Below are 22837 nucleotides of genomic sequence, written 5' to 3' on the forward strand. Positions count from 1 at the left end.
CCCAGCACACACAGGCACACTACACCCCCAGCACACACAGGCACACTACACCCCCAGCACAAACACAGGCACACTCCATCCCCAGCACACACACTCCATCCCCAGCACACACACTCCATCCCCAGCACACACACTCCATCCCCAGCACACACACTCCATCCCCAGCACACACACACACTCCATCCCCAGCACAAACACAGGCACACTCCATCCCCAGCACACACACACACACACTCCATCCCCAGCACACACACACACACACTCCATCCCCAGCACACACACACACTCCATCCCCAGCACACACACACACACTCCATCCCCAGCATACACAGACATACACTGCATCTACTGCACACACACACTCCATCCCCAGCACACACAGACACATTCCATCCCCTGCCCGCACACACACACACTCCATCCCCAGCACACACACACACACACTCCATCCCCAGCACACACACACACTCCATCCCCAGCACACACACACACACTCCATCCCCAGCACACACAGACACATTCCATCCCCTGCCCGCACACACACACACTCCATCCCCAGCACACACACACACACACTCCATCCCCAGCACACACACACACGCACTCCATCCCCAGCACACACACACACACACACACACTCCATCCCCAGCACACACACACTCCATCCCCAGCACACACACACTCCATCCCCAGCACACACACACACTCCATTCCCAGCACAGACACACACACTTCATTCCCAGCACAGACACACACATGTACTGCACACACACACTCCATCCCCAGCACACACAGATACACAATACATCTACTGCACGCACACACTACATCCCCAGCACACACCGACACATTCTATTCCCTGCGTGCACACACACACACACACTACATCCCTTGCACACAAACACTCCATCCCCAGCACACACACACACACTACATGTACTGCACACAAACACTCCATCCCCAGCACACACACACTGCATCCCCTGCACAGACACACTACATCCCCTGCACACACAGACACACTACATCCCCTGCACACACATAAACACTGCACCCCTCTTACACACACACACACACACTACATCCTCTGCGCACACACACACACACTGCACCCCCTGCACACACAGACATCTTCCATCCCCTACACACAGACACACTACATCTCCTGCACACACACATTGTACATCCCTTGCACACACAGACACACTTCATCCCCTGCAAACACACATAGAACATCCCTTGCACACACAGACACACTGCATCCCCTGCACACAGACACACTGCATCCCCTGCACACAGACACACTGCATCCCCTGCACACAGACACACTACATTATCTGTGCACACACTCACTTCCCACCCCCTGCACACACACTACATCCCCTGCACACACACACAATGCATCCCCTGCATACACATACACACTACATCCCCTGCACACACATACACACTATTTACCTAGCACACATACAGACACACTCCATCCCAACCACATACACAAACATTATATCTCTTGCACACACAGTCACACTGCATTCCCTGCACACAAAAAGATACACACTTAATTCACAGCACAGACTTACTACATCCCCTGCACACACACAAATCACTTGCGCGCACACACACACACTGCCCTCAAGTACAAACGCACACATACACTGCATCTCCAGCACACACACAAAATCTCTCTCACAGGCATTGCATCCTCTTGACACACTACATCGCCAGCAAACAGACTGTATCCACTACATAAACACACACTGCATCCATTAAACACTGTCCCTGTATCCACTCTGTCTGGTGACATGGTTTTTGTGGTGGGGGGCATCATTTCATCCTTGGACTCAGGAAGCGCAATGTCTTGCGCCGGCCCTGGTAACATCAGATGCAAAGGTTATTGATACTGCAGCCATGAAAATAGTATTACAGCTGGCTGACTGACAGCCCGAGGAGGCGGTCCTACACACAACTAAACAACTAGTTATATCCAGAAAAAAACAATTAAAAATAAATAGGCTACCAGGCTTGCACCATAACCACTTCAGCATGGATATGTTGTTATGGTGCTTGAGCACACTCAGCGCCTTCATCCCTATTAGCACACTCCCATCCAGCACTCTTGCAGTTAAAGTGTGACACCACCTTCCCCCACTTATGACAGCTGCCTGTGTATGAAACTTTAATCTGGGCATACTTACAGTTTTAAAATTAGTAACGGTGGTTATGGTGGAGGCTGCTGGGCACCTCAGCTAAATAGCGCAAAATCTGTACATTAATCTCCTGGAGCCACACTCCAAGAACTAGCAATCAATAAGCAGGCACTCACACTCACAGAAAACAGACACTTGGAAAGCAGATACTCAATGAGCAAGCACTCACACTCATTATCGTATTGATGGTAGTCACTCAAACAAACATTCACAGAACAAAGACTCATAAACAGACAACAGCACTCACAGTCAGAGTAAAGACTCAGTGACAGCACTCACATTCACAGTGTGTAAATATGTCACATGGCCCACTATGCCAAAGAGGGCACAGCAAGGGGGTATATATGTGGGGAGTAGCCCCCCCCCCACCTCCTCTGTGATGCCACCCTGGGAGGGGACTTTATAGCCATAAATCTCCTAAAATGACACAAGTCTGTAATATTTCACACCCCACAAAGACAAACAGGCTAAATACGTCACTCCAGCCTAAACCCAAACTGTACCCACGGCCATTGTAGGGGGTTCAATTTATTTAACATGTAGGTTTGTCATAGAACAGTCCTGTGGGTGGAAACTGAAACGTGCGATGAAGATGGGAAGCATGGAAGACGTCTAGCCTGCCGTGTAACGGTCTGCAACGCGAGGGTTCATTTTCATGTCTTCGTTATCAATAGAAAACATGCAGCATATGGCACTATAAATCGCTATTTATTAAACTCGCAATCGCGGAGAGATAACAAGCGTGTTGGGAATATTCAGACAAAGTAAACTCATTAAAAACTTTCTCGAGTTCGGATATTTTAGCTTTAATTTCACAACTCCCTGTACGATAGAGCCACACCATCAGTATAAACCAGAAAATAAATACCGTGGCAAAGGGTTAACTTTATATAGAAACCAACAACCAATGAAATCAGTAACTAATGCCCAGACACTGCCAGTGACACATTACAACACAACAATGTACAACTATGTAACAACAACCTCTTAATACCACTAGTATTAGTTATCTTAAAGGGATACACCACTCCAGGCACCATAACAACCTCATTGAGAAGTGCAATAACAATGTATTTTATGACCCCCTATTAAATAAATCTGTTGCACCTTGTGCAATAATAATGTATTATAATTATACCCCTCCTTTACAATTATTATATGGTATATTGACCTATTAAAATATTCACTGGATTTGAGACATGTGCTTTCAGTAATACTCTATGCCAGGATCCTTGGCTGCATATTATCATATAAAAAGCATTTATTAAACAATATTGTAGGCCAGGATTTCAAATGAGTATAATATCGCTGCCATTCTAAACGGTAAGTGGGGTCATTATTGCACTAGCTCCCTTTATATTATTGTACACTGTGACAGAATCCTGTAAATTATTATAACATTATAATTATTACATATTTATCACATTGTTATAACATAGAACCCGCATTTTTGTACAAAAAGAAGTTTAAATCCCGAGTCCTGATATTGCTGATCACCAACTCCCATGAACCTCAGCCAGCCGGCAGTGGGGTTACCGTGGGGACTGTATATATTGTAGTATTACACCTCGTACTTATAATACATGACTTAATAGACGTGCTTTGCATTTTATACTTTAAGTAACAGTGTGTTCGTCAATCTCTCTCCTGGATAAATATATTGTAAGAAAGATCTCCTGGTTGTGTAACCCGTAAATGACACGATATATTTTAATAAAAGGAAACCAACAGTGAATATTCAAGTTCTGGTCTATTATATTTCATACAGAGAGCACGTTGCACTTGGTTTCAGCTGGTAAATTCAGGATTAACCCCTTGATCATCATAAATGATGGGTATATTTCTGCTGTGTTGTGTTTGGTAATACTGTATTTGCGATGCTAGCAGAGGAAATGTTTCAGAACTACATGTCCCATCATGCACAGCCAGCCCAAGGACAAAGTGCCAGTGTTAGCCCTCGCCATTCTATTCTAGGAATCCCTACACAGATATTATTGTAGGACTATTTTTGCCCGTAACACACAGAGGGGGTCGTGAGTGCACTGACATGGTCTATAAACAGAATGACCCCTCTGTCAGACCCTCCGCTGGAAAGTGGGCCCACCAGACTCTGGCGTATAATTAGCTGGAGAGAAGTTAAGAGATAAAAGACAGGGAGGGCTGGCGATGGTAACGGTTTCAAGCAGTGAGATCAGCTGCAATATGTGACTCCTTGAGTTAGGCATTAATAGGCTTTGAACGATGATGGTCTAAGGCAAAGATAAGTCTACCAAACAGGTGCCAAGATTTCCAAATGCACGTTAACCTCTCTGCTACCACTGCAGCCTCCAACACATGAGTGTCACCAATCCAATTCACCAGATCACCTGGGTGCTTTCTGACATGTGACAATAGATCACAAAATCTCACCCGACCTCTGACCGCGTCCAGCAGGACTCAACGTATGACCGGCTGCACATAACTTGAGGAAGCTTTTAGAGTTTAGGACACAGATCAATACATTTAGAACCCAACCCAATAAAAAAGTTGGCACCTGGAGTGGTCTTTCCAGGAGCCCCGGATTGATCCAATGCAATCTGTGGCCCAATATCTAATTCCACATTCCCAAGCAACCTCTGCTGCCAATAACCCAAAGGAAGGGTAGAAAGGAGAAATTGTCCCTTACCTGGAGTGCTTCCGAACATAGCGCAGGCGAGTCTTCAGCCTTCAGGAATACCTGCTGCCCCCGTCTAAAGAAATGGATAACTGCAATAAGTATATGATGTAAAACCAAAACCATACTTCCACCCTCCGAATCGTCTCTGCTTCCCAGCCTGCTGCAATGCTCCCGTCCCTCACACACACCAACACACGCACACCCTCTGCACTTTCAGGTTTCACTACATGTATAAACACACATTAATCTACGGTCCTGTTAGGCTTTCAGAAAAAAAAAAAAAAAAGAAAAAGGCACATCCTATTTCAAACACTGCCCCTCCCAGACACCCTCCCTCTCTCTCCCTGCACAAGGCTCATTCAGAAAGGGTTTGTCATCGTTCACACCTGCTCCCCAGAGCGATGGGGCAAGCCGAACGAAAGATCCACATTGCTGTCGCTGTGGAGCGAGAGGGGCGAAGGGGAGCGATCCAGCGAAATGTGCAGGATGCTGCAATCCAGCGAGGAAGAGATGCACAGCTCAGGGGGTGTCACAGGGTCCTAGTGCCTATACTAATATCAGTAGGCAGCACAGCACAGGGACGCAGTGACAAACAGCACAAGGTGAGTCTCTTTACACCTGCATCCAGACTGGCCGGGCGAAGCAGGCACCTCGTCCTCCAGCATGGTCTCTGTACAGGGTGGCTTTATTACTCCAACTGCTGCGGATTACAACTCCCACTGGGCTCAGCCAACTACTGGCTTACAGACAAAGCCCAATAGTGCACCCTGTGGCATGGCACCCTGGCAGGCTTTTATAATGATGTATATATCAGGGACACAATCTGCAAAGGGGAGATAGGATCTAGCAGGATCCTACAATAGGACAAAAAAAACAGGTAAACTGGAAAAAATCCCCAAACCGGTTATTCCATCTCAGCAAATTACCAGAAACAAACGCAGACATGGTATTTCTTTAAACACTTGCTATTCGCTGAAAATAACCTAAACAAACCTTCCATTAGTTTATAACCAGCTGAGAACCTTCACGTCATTTAACTGCAATAAAATCGTCCTCATTTAAATCCTCGTCTAATGTTGGCGCAATCATCACACTATAAATGGCGATCGGCGCTCACAAAGTGTTTCTTCCTCATCAGGAAAACTTACTTTGCTGCATCTTCACTAAACAATAAAACGTGAAAAAACAAACCGCAGACAACACCAGAAAAATATTCCCAGCTTGCCTGTTTCAACCTAAATCTTTATTTCACTGTTTAGTGAGTAAGCCCCAATGATAAATAAAATAAATGAATTCCCGTCTGGTTTCAGAAAAACAATGTGGCACGCGTTGCTTTGAAATCAGAAGCGCTGTGATCTGGGAGACAGAGGGGCTGATTGGCTGTAGAGGCACTAGGACGCCCATTTAACTATGAGTGCGCCAGTTGTCTGTGTTGCATGTGATGTTACTATTTATACTCCAAGAGCTACCTGTTACGTTCTGTAGATTTCCTTCACACTAGATATCTTCACACCGAGCCCAGATTAGCATCTTGATTTACTAATCCCTTCCTGAGGGGCTTATGTCAAACATAGAGGGCTATGGTGACTAGTGAGTTGGCAACCGATTTCAAAACGTGAGCCAAAATAATCACAATTAAAACCAATCTCCAACTTGGCCGGATACATGCAGATTCGTCCGTAGAAATTAAGGGGGTGGATCCTGACAGATTAAAATAGCAACCTATTTTTAGCAAACAGGGAATTTGGAAACCCTGTTTAAATCCGATTCTACATTATTAGAGGCTTCAGTTGGGTTTTAACCCAATAAGGAACAGTTATTGTAATGTTGCCTTCACAATCTGATCCCTGCAGGTTTTGCAAAGTATTTAATGTCCCACTTATTAAGGATTAGTTGTTGTATACAGAGCCGCCAAACCTAATGTAGAATCTTTAAAGGAACACTGTACTCATAACAAATTCATCTACATGAAGTTGTTATAGTGCCTACAGTAGTTCCCTCCCCCTCAGTGTCCCCAAATGACTGTATTTTACTAATTAGAAGGCGTAGAAGCGCGGCTATTAGCCACTCCTCCAAGCCCATTGGTTGTGAGAGCCTGGACTGTCACTTCCTTCACAACCTGCTCACATGCGCAATGCCAACACCGTAGAGGCTTTAAAGGAGCTAAAGTGGGTGAGTCCGCTGCTAAAACTATAGATTATAACAAAAGATGAAAAGTGACTGGTAAAAGGGGTGCGTCCATTGTCAGGGATTATTCACCAACAATTGAACTCAATCTGATTTGCTAGTCAGGTTATTAGAGTCTTGACTGGAGCCAGTACTGGAGCTGGTTATTAGAGCTGTGACTGGAGCTGGTTATTAGAGCTGTGACTGGAGCTGGTTATTAGAGCTGTGACTGGAGCTGGTTATTAGAGCTGTGACTGGAGCTGGTTATTAGAGCTGTGACTGGAGCTGGTTATTAGAGCTGTGACTGGAGCTGGTTATTAGAGCTGTGACTGGAGCTGGTTATTAGAGCTGTGACTGGAGCTGGTTATTAGAGCTGTGACTGGAGCCGGTTATTAGAGCTGTGACTGGAGCCGGTTATTAGAGCTGTGACTGGAGCTGTGACTGGAGCTGGTTATTAGAGCTGTGACTGGAGCTGGTTATTAGAGCTGTGACTGGAGCTGGTTATTGGAGCTGTGACTGGAGCTGGTTATTAGAGCTGTGACTGGAGCTGGTTATTAGAGCTGTGACTGGAGCTGGTTATTAGAGCTGTGACTGGAGCTGGTTATTAGAGCTGTGACTGGAGCTGGTTATTAGAGCTGTGACTGGAGCTGGTTATTAGAGCTGTGACTGGAGCTGTGACTGGAGCTGGTTATTAGAGCGTGACTGGAGCTGGTTATTGGAGCTGTGACTGGAGCTGGTTATTGGAGCTGTGACTGGAGCTGGTTATTAGAGCTGTGACTGGAGCTGGTTATTAGAGCTGTGACTGGAGCTGGTTATTAGAGCTGTGACTGGAGCTGGTTATTAGAGCTGTGACTGGAGCTGGTTATTAGAGCTGTGACTGGAGCTGGTTATTAGAGCGTGACTGGAGCTGGTTATTAGAGCGTGACTGGAGCTGTGACTGGAGCTGGTTATTAGAGCTGTGACTGGAGCTGGTTATTAGAGCTGTGACTGGAGCTGGTTATTAGAGCTGTGACTGGAGCTGGTTATTAGAGCTGTGACTGGAGCTGGTTATTAGAGCTGTGACTGGAGCTGGTTATTAGAGCTGTGACTGGAGCTGGTTATTAGAGCTGTGACTGGAGCTGGTTATTAGAGCTGTGACTGGAGCTGGTTATTAGAGCTGTGACTGGAGCTGGTTATTAGAGCTGTGACTGGAGCTGGTTATTAGAGCTGTGACTGGAGCTGGTTATTAGAGCTGTGACTGGAGCTGGTTATTGGAGCTGTGACTGGAGCTGGTTGTTAGAGCTGTGACTGGAGCTGGTTATTAGAGCTGTGACTGGAGCTGGTTATTAGAGCGTGACTGGAGCTGGTTATTAGAGCATGACTGGAGCTGTGACTGGAACTGGTTATTAGAGCTGTGACTGGAGCTGGTTATTAGAGCGTGACTGGAGCTGGTTATTAGAGCGTGACTGGAGCTGGTTATTAGAGCTGTGACTGGAGCTGGTTATTAGAGCATGACTGGAGCTGGTTATTAGAGCTGTGACTGGAGCTGGTTATTAGAGCTGTGACTGGAGCTGGTTATTAGAGCTGTGACTGGAGCTGGTTATTAGAGCTGTGACTGGAGCTGGTTATTAGAGCTGTGACTGGAGCTGTGACTGGAGCTGGTTATTAGAGCTGTGACTGGAGCTGGTTATTAGAGCGTGACTGGAGCTGTGACTGGAGCTGGTTATTAGAGCGTGACTGGAGCTGTGACTGGAGCTGGTTATTAGAGCTGTGACTGGAGCTGGTTATTAGAGCTGTGACTGGAGCTGGTTATTAGAGCTGTGACTGGAGCTGGTTATTAGAGCTGTGACTGGAGCTGGTTATTAGAGCTGTGACTGGAGCTGGTTATTAGAGCTGTGACTGGAGCTGGTTATTAGAGCTGTGACTGGAGCTGGTTATTAGAGCGTGACTGGAGCTGGTTATTAGAGCGTGACTGGAGCTGGTTATTAGAGCTGTGACTGGAGCTGGTTATTAGAGCGTGACTGGAGCTGGTTATTAGAGCTGTGACTGGAGCTGGTTATTAGAGCTGTGACTGGAGCTGGTTATTAGAGCTGTGACTGGAGCTGGTTATTGGAGCTGTGACTGGAGCTGGTTATTGGAGCTTTGACTGGAGCTGTGACTGGAGCTGTGACTGGAGCTGTGACTGGAGCTGTGACTGGAGCTCGTTATTGGAGCTGTGACTGGAGCTGGTTATTAGAGCTGTGACTGGAGCTGGTTATTAGAGCTGTGACTGGAGCTGGTTATTAGAGCTGTGACTGGAGCTGGTTGTTAGAGCGTGACTGGAGCTGGTTATTAGAGCTGTGACTGGAGCTGGTTATTAGAGCTGTGACTGGAGCTGTGACTGTAACTGGTTATTAGAGCTGTGACTGGAGCTGGTTATTAGAGCTGTGACTGGAGCTGTGACTGGAGCTTGTTATTAGAGCTGTGACTGGAGCTGTGACTGGAGCTTGTTATTAGAGCTGTGACTGGAGCTGGTTATTAGAGCTGTGACTGGAGCTGGTTATTAGAGCTGTGACTGGAGCTGGTTATTAGAGCTGTGACTGGAGCTGGTTATTAGAGCTGTGACTGGAGCTGGTTATTAGAGCTGTGACTGGAGCTGGTTATTAGAGCTGTGACTGGAGCTGGTTATTAGAGCTGTGACTGGAGCTGGTTATTAGAGCGTGACTGGAGCTGGTTATTAGAGCTGTGACTGGAGCTGTGACTGTAACTGGTTATTAGAGCTGTGACTGGAGCTGGTTATTAGAGCTGTGACTGGAGCTGGTTATTAGAGCTGTGACTGGAGCTGGTTATTGGAGCTGTGACTGGAGCTGGTTATTAGAGCTGTGACTGGAGACGGTTATTAGAGCTGTGACTGGAGACGGTTATTAGAGCTGTGACTGGAGACGGTTATTAGAGCTGTGACTGGAGCTGGTTATTGGAGCTGTGACTGGAGCTTGTTATTGGAGCTGTGACTGGAGCTCGTTATTGGAGCTGTGACTGGAGCTCGTTATTGGAGCTGTGACTGGAGCTGGTTATTAGAGCATGACTGGAGCTGGTTATTAGAGCTGTGACTGGAGCTGGTTATTAGAGCTGTGACTGGAGCTGGTTATTAGAGCTGTGACTGGAGCTGGTTATTAGACCTGTGACTGGAGCTGGTTATTAGAGCATGACTGGAGCTGGTTATTAGAGCTGTGACTGGAGCTGGTTATTAGAGCTGTGACTGGAGCTGGTTATTAGAGCTGTGACTGGAGCTGGTTATTAGAGCTGTGACTGGAGCTGGTTATTAGAGCTGTGACTGGAGCTGTGACTGGAGCTGGTTATTAGAGCTGTGACTGGAGCTGGTTATTAGAGCTGTGACTGGAGCTGGTTATTAGAGCTGTGACTGGAGCTGGTTATTAGAGCTGTGACTGGAGCTGGTTATTAGAGCTGTGACTGGAGCTGGTTATTAGAGCTGTGACTGGAGCTGGTTATTAGAGCTGTGACTGGAGCTGGTTATTAGAGCTGTGACTGGAGCTGTGACTGGAGCTGGTTATTAGAGCTGTGACTGGAGCTGTGACTGGAGCTGGTTATTAGAGCTGTGACTGGAGCTAGTTATTAGAGCTGTGATTGGAGCTGGTTATTAGAGCTGTGACTGGAGCTGGTTATTAGAGCTGTGACTGGAGCTGTGACTGGAGCTGGTTATTAGAGCTGTGACTGGAGCTGGTTATTAGAGCTGTGACTGGAGCTGGTTATTAGAGCTGTGACTGGAGCTGGTTATTAGAGCTGTGACTGGAGCTGGTTATTAGAGCTGTGACTGGAGCTGGTTGTTAGAGCGTGACTGGAGCTGGTTATTAGAGCTGTGACTGGAGCTGGTTATTAGAGCTGTGACTGGAGCTGGTTATTAGAGCTGTGACTGGAGCTGGTTATTAGAGCTGTGACTGGAGCTGGTTATTAGAGCTGTGACTGGAGCTGTGACTGGAGCTGGTTATTAGAGCTGTGACTGGAGCTGGTTATTAGAGCTGTGACTGGAGCTGTGACTGGAGCTGGTTATTAGAGCTGTGACTGGAGCTGTGACTGGAGCTGGTTATTAGAGCCGTGAGCTGTGTCAGCAGCTGTGTTTGTTTCAAATCAGCTATTTTTGCCTAACGGGCCACACACATAAAGCACTTCAGCTTGCTAAAATGCTTTATGGGTAAGGCACACCTCCCAACATTTCAATGGACAAAGAAAGTACATTCATTTCATGGGTGTGAGGAGGGTGTGACCAGGGGTGTGAATGTTCTGGGGGGTGGGGGGTGGTCAGGTGCAGGGCTGTTCTTAGCTGTAGGTAACTTACTAACAACAATGTATATAATTACAATGTAATGTATAACAAGAACAATGTATCTTATTTACAGACTGATTTCTAAACACATCTATTGTAGTGTAAAGACACATTACTGGGAGTATTATTGCTATGGAGCTCTGTTATACACTCAGACACATTACTGGGAGTGTTATTGGCTGTGGAGCTCTGTTATACACTCAGACACATTACTGGGAGTATTATTGCTGTGGAGCTCTGTTATACACTCAGACACATTACTGGGAGTGTTATTGGCTGTGGAGCTCTGTTATACACTCAGACACATTACTGGGAGTATTATTGCTGTGGAGCTCTGTTATACACTCAGACACATTACTGGGAGTATTATCGCTGTGGAGCTCTGTTATACACTCAGACACATTACTGGGAGTATTATTGCTGTGGAGCTCTGTTATACACTCAGACACATTACTGGGAGTATTATTGCTGTGGAGCTCTGTTATACACTCAGACACATTACTGGGAGTATTATTGCTGTGGAGCTCTGTTATACACTCAGACACATTACTGGGAGTATTATTGCTGTGGAGCTCTGTTATACACTCAGACATAGAAACATAGAATGTGACGGCAGATAAGAACCATTCGGCCCATCTAGTCTGCCCAGTTTTCTAAATACTTTCATTAGTCCCTGGCATTATCTTATAGTTAGGATAGCCTTATGCCTATCCCACGCATGCTGAAACTCCTTTACTGTGTTAACCTCTACCACTTCAGCTGGAAGGCTATTCCATGCATCCACTACACTCTCAGTAAAGTAATACTTCCTGATATTTTTAAACCTTTGTCCCTCTAATTTAAGACTATGTCCTCTGGTTGTGGTAGTTTTTCTTCTTTTAAATATAGTCTCCTCCTTTACTGTGTTGATTCCCTTTATGTATTTAAATGTTTCTATCATATCCCCCCTGTCTCGTCTTTCCTCCAAGCTATACATGTTAAGATCCTTTAACCTTTCCTGGTAAGTTTTATCCTGCAATCCATGAACCAGTTTAGTAGCCCTTCTTTGAACTCTCTCTAAGGTATCAATATCCTTCTGAAGATATTGTCTCCAGTACTGTGTACAATATTCCAAGTGAGGTCTCACCAGTGTTCTGTACAATGGCATGAGCACTTCCCTCTTTCTACTGCTAATACCTCTCCCTATACAACCAAGCATTCTGCTAGCATTTCCTGCTGCTCTATTACATTGACTGCCTACCTTTAAGTCCTCAGAAATAATCACCCCTAAATCCCTTTCCTCAGATGTTGAGGTTAGGACTCTATCAAATATTCTGTACTCTGCCCTTGGGTTTTTACGTCCAAGATGCATTATCTTGCACTTATCCACATTAAATGTCTGTTGCCACAACTTTGACCATTTTTCTAGTTTACCTAAATCATTTGCCATTTGGCTTATCTCTCCTGGAACATCAACACTGTTACATATCTTAGTATCATCCGCAAAAAGACACACCTTACCATCAAGACCTTCTGCAATATCACTAATAAAAATATTAAAGAGAATGGGTCCAAGTACAGATCCCTGAGGTACCCCACTGGTGACAAGCCCAAGCTTTGAATATACTCCATTGACTACAACCCTCTGTTGCCTGTCACTCAGCCACTGCCTTACCCATTCAACAATATTGGAATCCAAACTCAAAGATTGCAGTTTATTGATAAGCCTTCTATGTGCAACAGTGTCAAAAGCCTTACTGAAATCTAGGTAAGCAATGTCTACTGCACCACCCTGATCTATAATTTTAGTTACCCAATCAAAAAAATCAATAAGATTAGTTTGGCATGATCTCCCTGAAGTAAACCCATGTTGTCTCTGATCTTGAAATCCATGTGTTTTTAGATGTTCAACAATCCTATCCTTTAACATGGTTTCCATCACTTTCCCCACTACTGAAGTAAGGCTTACTGGCCTATAGTTGCCCGACTCCTCCCTATTACCTTTCTTGTTTGAATGGGCACAACATTCGCTAACTTCCAATCTTCTGGGACTACTCCTGTTAACAATGATTGGTTAAATAAATCTGTTAATGGTTTTGCTAGTACACCACTAAGCTCTTTTAATAGCTTTGGGTGTATTCCATCAGGTCCCATTGACTTATTTGTCTTTACTTTTGACAGTTGAAATAGAACCTCTTCCTCTGTAAACTCACGTGTAATAAATGACTCATTTATCCTTTTTTTTAACAGAGGTCCCTTTCCTTCATTTTCAGCTGTAAATACCGAACAAAAATATTCATTGAGGCAGTCAGCTAGACCTTTATCCTCATCTACATACCTTCCTTCTTTTGTTTTTAATCTAACTAATCCTTGTTTTACTTTTCTTTTCTCATTTATGTATCTAAATACTGGGAGTGTTATTGGCTGTGGAGCTCTGTCATACACTCAGACACATTACTGGGAGTATTATTGCTGTGGAGCTCTGTGATACACTAAGACACATTACTGGGAGTATTATTGCTGTGGAGCTCTGTTATACACTCAGAGACATTACTGGGAGTATTATTGCTGTGGAGCTCTATGATACACTAAGACACATTACTGGGAGTATTATTGCTGCGGGGCTCTGTTATACACTGACACATTACTGGGAGTATTATTGCTGTGGAGCTCTATGATACACTAAGACACATTACTGGGAGTATTATTGCTGCGAGGCTCTGTTATACACTCAGACACATTACTGGGAGTATTATTGCTGTGGAGCTCTGTTATACACTCAGACACATTACTGGGAGTATTATTACTGTGGAGCTGTGGAGCTCTGTTATACACGCAGACACATTACTGGGAGTATTATTGCTGTGGAGGTCTGTTGCACACTAAGACACATTACTGGGAGTATTATTGCTGTGGAGCTCTGTTATACACTCAGACACATTACTGGGAGTATTATTGCTGTGGAGCTCTGTTATACACTCAGACACATTACTGGGAGTATTATTGCTGTGGAGCTCTGTTATACACTCAGACACATTACTGGGAGTATTATTGCTGTGGAGCTCTGTTATACAATCAGACACATTACTGGGAGTATTATTGCTGTGGAGGTCTGTTGCACACTAAGACACATTGCTGGGAGTATCATTGCTGTGGAGCTCTGTCATACACTCAGACACATTACTGGGAGTATTATTGCTGTGGAGCTCTGTGATACACTCAGACACATTACTGGGAGTATTATTGCTGTGGAGCTCTGTGATACACTAAGACACATTACTGGGAGTATTATTGCTGTGGAGCTCTGTTATACACTCAGACACATTACTGTGGAGCTCTGTCATACACTCAGACACATTACTGGGAGTATTATTGCTGTGGAGCTCTGTGATACACTCAGACACATTACTGGGAGTATTATTGCTGTGGAGCTCTGTTATACACTCAGACACACCAACAATATGGAGCTCTCAGAAAAGAGGGACAGAGAGAATTGGGAGGTGTCGGTAAGGAGTGTCCCATTTTAATGCCATTTCCCTGGGGAAACAGGAAAGGCTTGCAGAGGCTGCAGACAAATGATCGCAGCTTTTACCAGCTGATTTTAGATAAACATCCAATGACAGCATGCCTAACAAGCTACTGCGTGTTTTCAGTGGGAGTATGTCTACTAAATAAATCACAATTAGTTTTTGTTGTACAGTGTTCATTCAAATGTTGTGATTTGTTTTTCAATTCACAACAATGTGTTACTTCAAATTCAAATTTAGACTACCCTTCCACTTAGAGGGGATTCCAGGTACCTGCCACACTTCTTACAAAAGGCATGTTACTATCACTATCAAAATGTCAGGCGCCCCTCATCCTTCCGAGGTAGATAAAATTAGCACCATTGACTTGGGTAATTGTAAACCCAGGACGTACATGGAAACACAGAGTAATCTAAATTTACCTTTCCTGGTTAGACATTTTGGTATTATTATTATTATTATTATTATTATATAGTATATTCATGGGTCTTCTGTGACCTACAAACACTTACTTAGAATAATTACCAACACCCAAAATAAACAGCAGGGCCTGGATATTAAAATAATTCACTCACATTGACAGATATACTGAGTTTAAAGTTTCAAATAATTTTTCTATATATATATATATATATATATATATATATATATATATATAATCTCCTTTGGCAGTCTGTATGCTTGTACCTGCCTGTTTAGCATAGCCATGTGTTGTCACAACGCATTCTGTGGGCTGTTGGGTTGGGATTGAATATACTGTGTGGAAGGATAAATCCCATATTTCACAGGCGGTGGGGGGTGTAATAAATGAATATATTATTACATCGCTGCAACTCATTCGAAATCCCAGAAAAGACCAACTGGTCAAACACCTGCACGGTTTGTGTAGCAATCCGGTACATTCCAGGTGGGTGCTCCATTTTTAGACCCTTCGTCTATGGAGCTATAAGGGTTTCCTGATATAAAAGTAGGGCAGATTGCTAAACATAGTGCAATTGGCATGGAAACTGATACAATGTTCCTGATGCTTTTACTGGTTTCCATGGTAATTGAGACACGATTCTATTATCAGCAATGTTATACATGTCTCCCTATGTATCTAAAACAAAGATAATGTTAAAATACTATTTATAAAAACACATTTAACAGCCATAATTCATTCAAATCGAAGCTGCAAGAATTAAACAAAAGAAAATACTTTCTAGACACCTTCTGTTGGGGTGCCCGGTTTAGAAATAAGGAAATAGGTCGAATAATCCTGGGGCACCCCTCGATTTCGATGGTAAATTTCCTGAGCACACCTCACAGTCAGGGATGTAGGCTAACAAGGCATTTGTCTTGGGAGGCACTTTCCAAGGGGCGGCAAAAAGAGCTGCTCCCAAATGCCCAGGCTTATGCCTTGTTAACCTTGTTTTATAGGGGCCCAAGAGCTGGCCGGCTGGCCACCTTTGGGCCCCCCCCCCCCTTCTCCCCTCCCTTGCGTGGCAGGCAGCCATTTGTTCTCCTCGAGGCTCTTCCTGCTCAGCACCCTCACGGACCCACAGTGATGCCGGGAGCCGGAGTATTATATTACTCCGGCTCCCAACATCACTCTGTGGCGCATGAGGGAGCAGAGCAGGGAGATCACAGCTCCCTAGCCCCCTACTTTAATAATAATTGTGAGTGTTGGGGGAAAATATGTGTGTGTGTGTGTGTTTGCCAGAGAATATGTGTTGTGTGTCTGTCAATGAGTGTGTGTCTGTCAATGAGTGTGTGTCTGTCAATGAGTGAGTGTGTGTGTGTCTGTCAATGAGTGTGTGTCTGTCAATGAGTGAGTGTGTGTCTGTCAATGAGTGAGTGTGTGTCTGTCAATGAGTGAGTGTGTGTCTGTCAATGAGTGAGTGTGTGTATGTCAATGAGTGAGTGTGTGTATGTCAATGAGTGAGTGTGTGTGTGTCTGTCAATGAGTATGTGTGTTTATATCTTTCTGTGTGTCTGTGAGTGTCTGTGAGTGAAAGTGTGAGTGTCTGTGAGTGTGTGTCCAGTGAATCTGTGTGTCTGAGTGATTGTGCATGTCTGTCAGTGAGTGTGCTTGTCTGTCAGTACTTATGTGTGTCTGTCAGTGAGTGTGCGTGTCTGTCAGTGTGTCAGAATGATTGTATGTGTCTGTCAGATTGTGTCAAATCAGTGAGTGTGTATGTCAGTGTTTCTGAGAGTGTGTATCTGTCAGTCAAAATGTTTCTTAGTTAACAGGAAGAGGTGGGTAAATTTAAATTAGGTGGTGCCCCAATCCAAAATACACCACTGCACACCGTACAGCAACAACAGACTTCTACTCACACTAACAGTTACATATTGACTCAGAAAGGAACACAAAAATGAATACTGATACAATTTATCAAATTGTCTACAAGGGGCTTAAAAAACAAAAAAACAAAAAAAAAACCTCCATCGAGAATTGTATTTTCTCTGAATTAACATTGCAGCGCTGTATAAATGATTGTGCGTAAATAAAAGAACTAATAAACAAATTAAAATAAAACACATTTTGTATGGTCACATCTAGTCTTGTTTTCTTGATCCTTAATTGGTGATTATCTGGGTTAAGAAGAGACCCCAATAAATATATGTTTGCACATAAGTACTGAACTGGAGCGTTCCCCCATATCCCATCAGAGTAAACACATCCGATTTAAACGCCGACCCTTTGCTGAAACATTCCTTCAATGCATAATGGTCCCATTTTAATCTTCTAATCAATGAATCTATACATTGAATGGCCACAATGCTTTCTGAACAGGATTGTAGGGAACGCGGACACAGAGCTTCTGTGCAATCAGAGCCGGGAGAGGAAAAGGTAATTAAAATTCATTTCTAAAAATCTGCTGAGCTATAGATTTACTAGCTGTTGGCTAGCACAATGTAGAAATGATGATGATTGGTAGATTAAAATGTATCTGCCATAGTGTGAATGATAGCGGTTCTTTCATTTTGTGGCCAATTTATGAACTCTTCACAATTCCATCGAGTTTCTGGGTAGGTGCTAGTTTTAGTTGAGGGGTTTGAGCCTAACATTACACAGAAGCTACCTTAAATCCCCAAAAATAAAATGAGTATCTCATCAAGATCAAATTGACAATATCTTATGATGTCAAAAAATATAAGAAGACAAAATAGGGACTACCGTGTCTTGGGAATTTGTCTACGCCGGAAAAAACTTGAGAAAAGGCAGAGCTACCGCCACCAAGTGTTGACATTTCTCTCACCCGTCACCTGCGACAGCTGGAGCGAAAAATGGAAAAAATCTATATTCTGGGAGGGGAGGGGGGAAGCTTACAGAACTGCGTTAAAATGTATAATGTCTATACAAAACCTAAATGCAGAGCAGAGTGAGGGTAGAAATGTAACGATAAGGAGGAGGACCGAGCAGGCTGACATGGTGGCTGTCCAGAAGGTAGGTGGATTGCTTGTAACCAACAGGGCTACCAATGGACATCTTTATAGACCCTGAGGGGTCAAACTCTCACAGATTCCTCCCCAGACCAATTCACTAAACGGATTGTGCAAATCTGGAGTGGGACATAGAAAAGGCTACCCGCCATTACTTTCATCGACTGGTGGCAATTAAATACTCCATATTTATATTAATTATTCTATGATCTGTGTATTCATTTATCCACTGCAGACATTAACCAGGCAGCTGTTACATGCCATATGGTCTCATCAATTAAATATGTACGAGGGATGGAAATGTATTCTTAAATTATAAAATTACCATCGAACAAAAATAACGAAAGCACCAATGTTACAGATACATCCATTGTAAGGGGGTGCACTCATTCGATGGATATTAGAGCTATATAACTGGTTAACAAATGGGAGCCATTGACATATTTTATTTAATAGCTTGAGCGGGGGAAAAAGGGCAAATAAAAATGTACCTTTTGACAAAATGAATGGCGACATAGTATGAAAACCTCACGAAAAGACTGATGTTCGGGAATGTCGAGACAATGTTCGAGGCAGAGCCTCACATTGTGTTACACCTTATAGCTCAAAGTGCTTTTAAAGCCACCTAGAACTGTCCTTTCCTCTGTGATCAAAGGGGAATATAGAGCAAAATAGCTGCAGACAACCTGTCAGTATCCCCAGATCCTCTATACACACGGACACACATCATTAAAAATCATCTGATAAAAGGCTGCTGATACGGACTTCTATCCCAACTTTTATGTCATGTGGGGGTTCCGTCGCAAGATAGGGGGTAATTATCATCTGGCAAGGCTGGAACGTGCCCAGCTCCCTATAAGACACAATGCCAGTGGGTGCCCATTTTGTATTTCCCTCATGCCATCACTAAAACGTTCATGAAAATGGGGAAACCCGTAACATGCCAGTCAGACTGGCCCTCCGGGGCTATATGTATTGTCAGTAACTGGCCTGCTGTTAATATTGTATCACTGAGTACTGAGCGATCTGGCACGTAAAGTGCTTTTTAACATAATGAACGATAAGAGGAAAAATAAACAGCGTCTCTGTCACACACGGCCGGCACGGGGTAAGGTGTCTCTCATGTAAACAACTTCATAGCACATGGAAAAGATCACAGCGCTCTTGCAACATCGAGATGATTAATAGCTCAGAACAGACACAGCACTAATTGCAAGGGTTTATATGTTTTTTTATATGCAATTTATAATAAAAACTAGCTTTTAATCAGGCTCGAGAGTGCTTGATTATTGAATCGTTCATTTTAATTCCTTTATTTTAAAAGGAGGGGGCAGTGTCAGCTAGGTTACTCCAACCACGATGCAACGTTTTACTAAACACACCATCTTGTTGGAGAAACCCTTTCAGTTAAATTAAGAATGGAATCATTTTAGTATCTGGTAAGAAGGATATGAAGCAATGGTTAGCCATTGCTAAATTGGAGAATACAACACGCACAAAGACAACATCTTCTTCTTCTTGTCTAGTACTGGGGTGAAAAATCCACTCTCTGTATCACATGACTCCCGCCAAAATGTAATATGACCCAGAGAACCGTCTTATTATCAAACAAATTGCAGAAACACTGTGTGTGTGCTGAACTACCCAGGACGGGCCTAGTGCTCTATGACCAATGCAGTGTTCATTCTGTCGACTAACAACTGTAGTCAGATTTTACTTGACTGACATTTTTGAGATTTAGTCGATTCAAATCTAGACAAACAATAAAACAATTCAGATGATTAAAATACGCCTAAAACTAAAATGGCTTTTTAGTCAAAATCCTAGAAATAAAACTAAATTTAACACTGGTCCAATGTGATACCAAAATCAATATACTCTAAGTGTGTCTCATATGGGACATATCAGTCGATTGAAACTAAGAAGTCTAAAGTATCTTTAAAGGGACACATCACTGCTAAATGCAGAAAACAAATAACTATTTAGTACATATACCCTAATGAAAATATGCATTCATTTAATTATCCATTTTTCATTTGGAATATATCTGAAATCGGCTTGCAAAAGTTACAGGTGTCTTGTCTGCAGCCTCTGCAAGCCCTCCCCTTCTGACCCCGCCCAGACTTTCTGAGGCTGTCCAATCACAGACTTCCCAATGTAGCTCAATGGAAAGTAGGAGGGAAGGATATGCTGTAGCAGTGGTTTTCAAGCAGTGTGCACAAACAGTGCATTTGTCCATCTCCCCAGTTCTATTCAGTAATGACTCCCCATAATCCCTAGCAGCCAACTTTACCCACCCCAGTATTATTCCACAAGCAGCATTATCTGATTTAGATTGTAAGCTCATGTGCCATCCTGCATATTGCTGTGTAAAAACAGATTATAGTCCCATATTATTTATAGCACGGGACTCTCTGTAGAATGACATAAACAAGACAATGAACAATAACTAACCCTAGTAAGGAGCGGAATAAATGATTACATCTAAGAGGGACTCTGGAGTCAGCATTCTGGATGCTTCCTTTATAAAGCTAAAAGAAGCGCAAGCTTAATATCGCGCCCTGAATTCCGCATACAGAACGGAACAGCACTGCGTGGAATGTCCTGTGAGCTCATTCACACATTCTTCATACATTCCGACCTTATTCACTAGAGACAATCTGACAACAGCTCTCCGAGCTTGGGAACAATCTGAGATTGGCTGGGAATAGCCTGGGAGAGAATGGAATATCCTGAGATAGACTGCTATAGCCCGGGATAAATCGGAACATTCAGGGATAGACTGCTATAGCCTGGGAGAGAATGGAACATTCAGGGATAGACTGCTATAGCCTGGGAGAGAATGGAACATTCAGGGATAGACTGCTATAGCCTGGGAGAGAATGGAACATTCAGGGATAGACTGCTATAGCCTGGGATAGAATGGAACATTATGGGATAGACTGCTATAGTCTGGGAAAGAATGGAGCAATCTGGGATAGACTGCTATAGCCTGGGAGAGAATGGAATATCTAGAGACAGACTTCTATAGTCTGGGAGAGAATGGAATATCCTGGGATAGACTGCTATAGTCTGGGAGAGAATGGAATATTCTGAGCCTGTGAGGGAATGGAACAATCTGGGATAGATTGTTATAGCCTGGGAGAGAATGGAATATCCTGGGAGAGAATGGAACATTCTGGGATAGACTGATATAGCCTGGAATAGAATGGAATATCCTGAGATAGACTGCTATAGCCTGGGAGAGAAGGGGAAATTATGTGATAGACTGCTATAGCCTGGAGGAGAATGGAACAATCTGGGATAGACTGCTATAGCCTGGACAGAATGGAACATTCTGGAATAGACTGCTATAGCCTGGGAGAGAATGGAATATCCAGAGACAGACTGCTATAGCCCGGGATAAAATGGAACATTCTGGGATAGACTGCTATAGCCTGGGAGAGAATGGAACATTCAGGGATAGACTGCTATAGCCTGGGAGAGAATGGAACATTCTGGGATAGACTGCTATAGTCTGGGAGTGAATGGAACATTCTGGGATTGACTGCTATAGCCTGGGAGTGAATGGAACATTCTGGGATTGACTGCTATAGCCTGGAAGAGAAGGGAATATCATTAGATAGACTGCTATAGCCTGGGATAGAATGGAACATTCTGGGATAGACTGCTATAGCCTGGGATAGAATGGAACATTCTGGGATAGACTGCTATAGCCTGGGATAGAATGGAACATTCTGGGATAGACTGCTATAGCCTGGGATAGAATGGAACATTCTGGGATAGACTGCTATAGCCTGGGATAGAATGGAACATTCTGGGATAGACTGCTATAGCCTGGGATAGAATGGAATATCCTGAGATAGACTGCTATAGCCTGGGATAGAATGGAATATCCTGAGATAGACTGCTATAGCCCGGGATAGAATGGAACATTCTGGGATAGACTGCTATAGCCTGGGATAGAATGGAACATTCTGGGATAGACTGCTATAGCCTGGGATAGAATGGAACATTCTGGGATAGACTGCTATAGCCTGGGATAGAATGGAATATCCTGGGATAGACTGCTATAGCCTGGGAAAGAATGGAATATCCTGAGATAGACTGCTATAGTCTGGGATAGAATAGAACATTCTGGGATAGACTACTATAGCCTGGGATAAAATTAAATTAATGTATTATAGAGTGCATTCTTACCCAGAGAGATTTACAATTATGAAGTAACAGATATAAATCCATGATTGTGTCAGTTTTACAATCAGTGTACCGCACACAGCGAGTATGACGAAAACAGAATCAATAGAAGCCATGCTGTACAATCACTATACAATGAATGTGGACTAACTAGTAGACAATGAATATACACTATGTATAAATATACAAAATGTTAATGGGATTAACGGCAAGAGTCTGTGTAGATTGGAATATTCTGGGATAGAATACTATAGTCTGGGATAGAATGGAATATTCTGGGATAGAATACTATAGTCTAGGATTGACTGGAATAACCTGGAAAAGATTGAAATATTCTGCCCATTCCATGCATTTACTATCCTTTCAATATCAC

General features: G+C 43.6%; 1 protein-coding gene across 2 annotated transcripts in view; it reads right to left on the reverse strand.

Annotated features, from left to right (window-relative positions):
* Positions 1-22837, reverse strand: part of PDE2A (phosphodiesterase 2A) — a 678984-nt gene that overhangs the window by 439154 nt on the left and 216993 nt on the right. The window contains exons 1-2 of one of the 2 annotated variants that reach the window (XM_063432656.1): positions 5253-5320; positions 4876-4939 (exon numbers count right to left, since the gene is read on the reverse strand). In XM_063432656.1, coding sequence (XP_063288726.1) covers positions 4876-4939; positions 5253-5296 — 108 coding nt within the window. In that variant the 5' untranslated portion in view covers positions 5297-5320. Of the gene's footprint in view, positions 1-4875; positions 4940-5252; positions 5321-22837 lie in introns of those variants that run through there. The other variant, XM_063432647.1, reaches the window with a different exon arrangement.

Source organism: Pelobates fuscus, chromosome 1 (assembly GCF_036172605.1).
Source record: "Pelobates fuscus isolate aPelFus1 chromosome 1, aPelFus1.pri, whole genome shotgun sequence".
Lineage (NCBI taxonomy): Eukaryota > Metazoa > Chordata > Amphibia > Anura > Pelobatidae > Pelobates > Pelobates fuscus.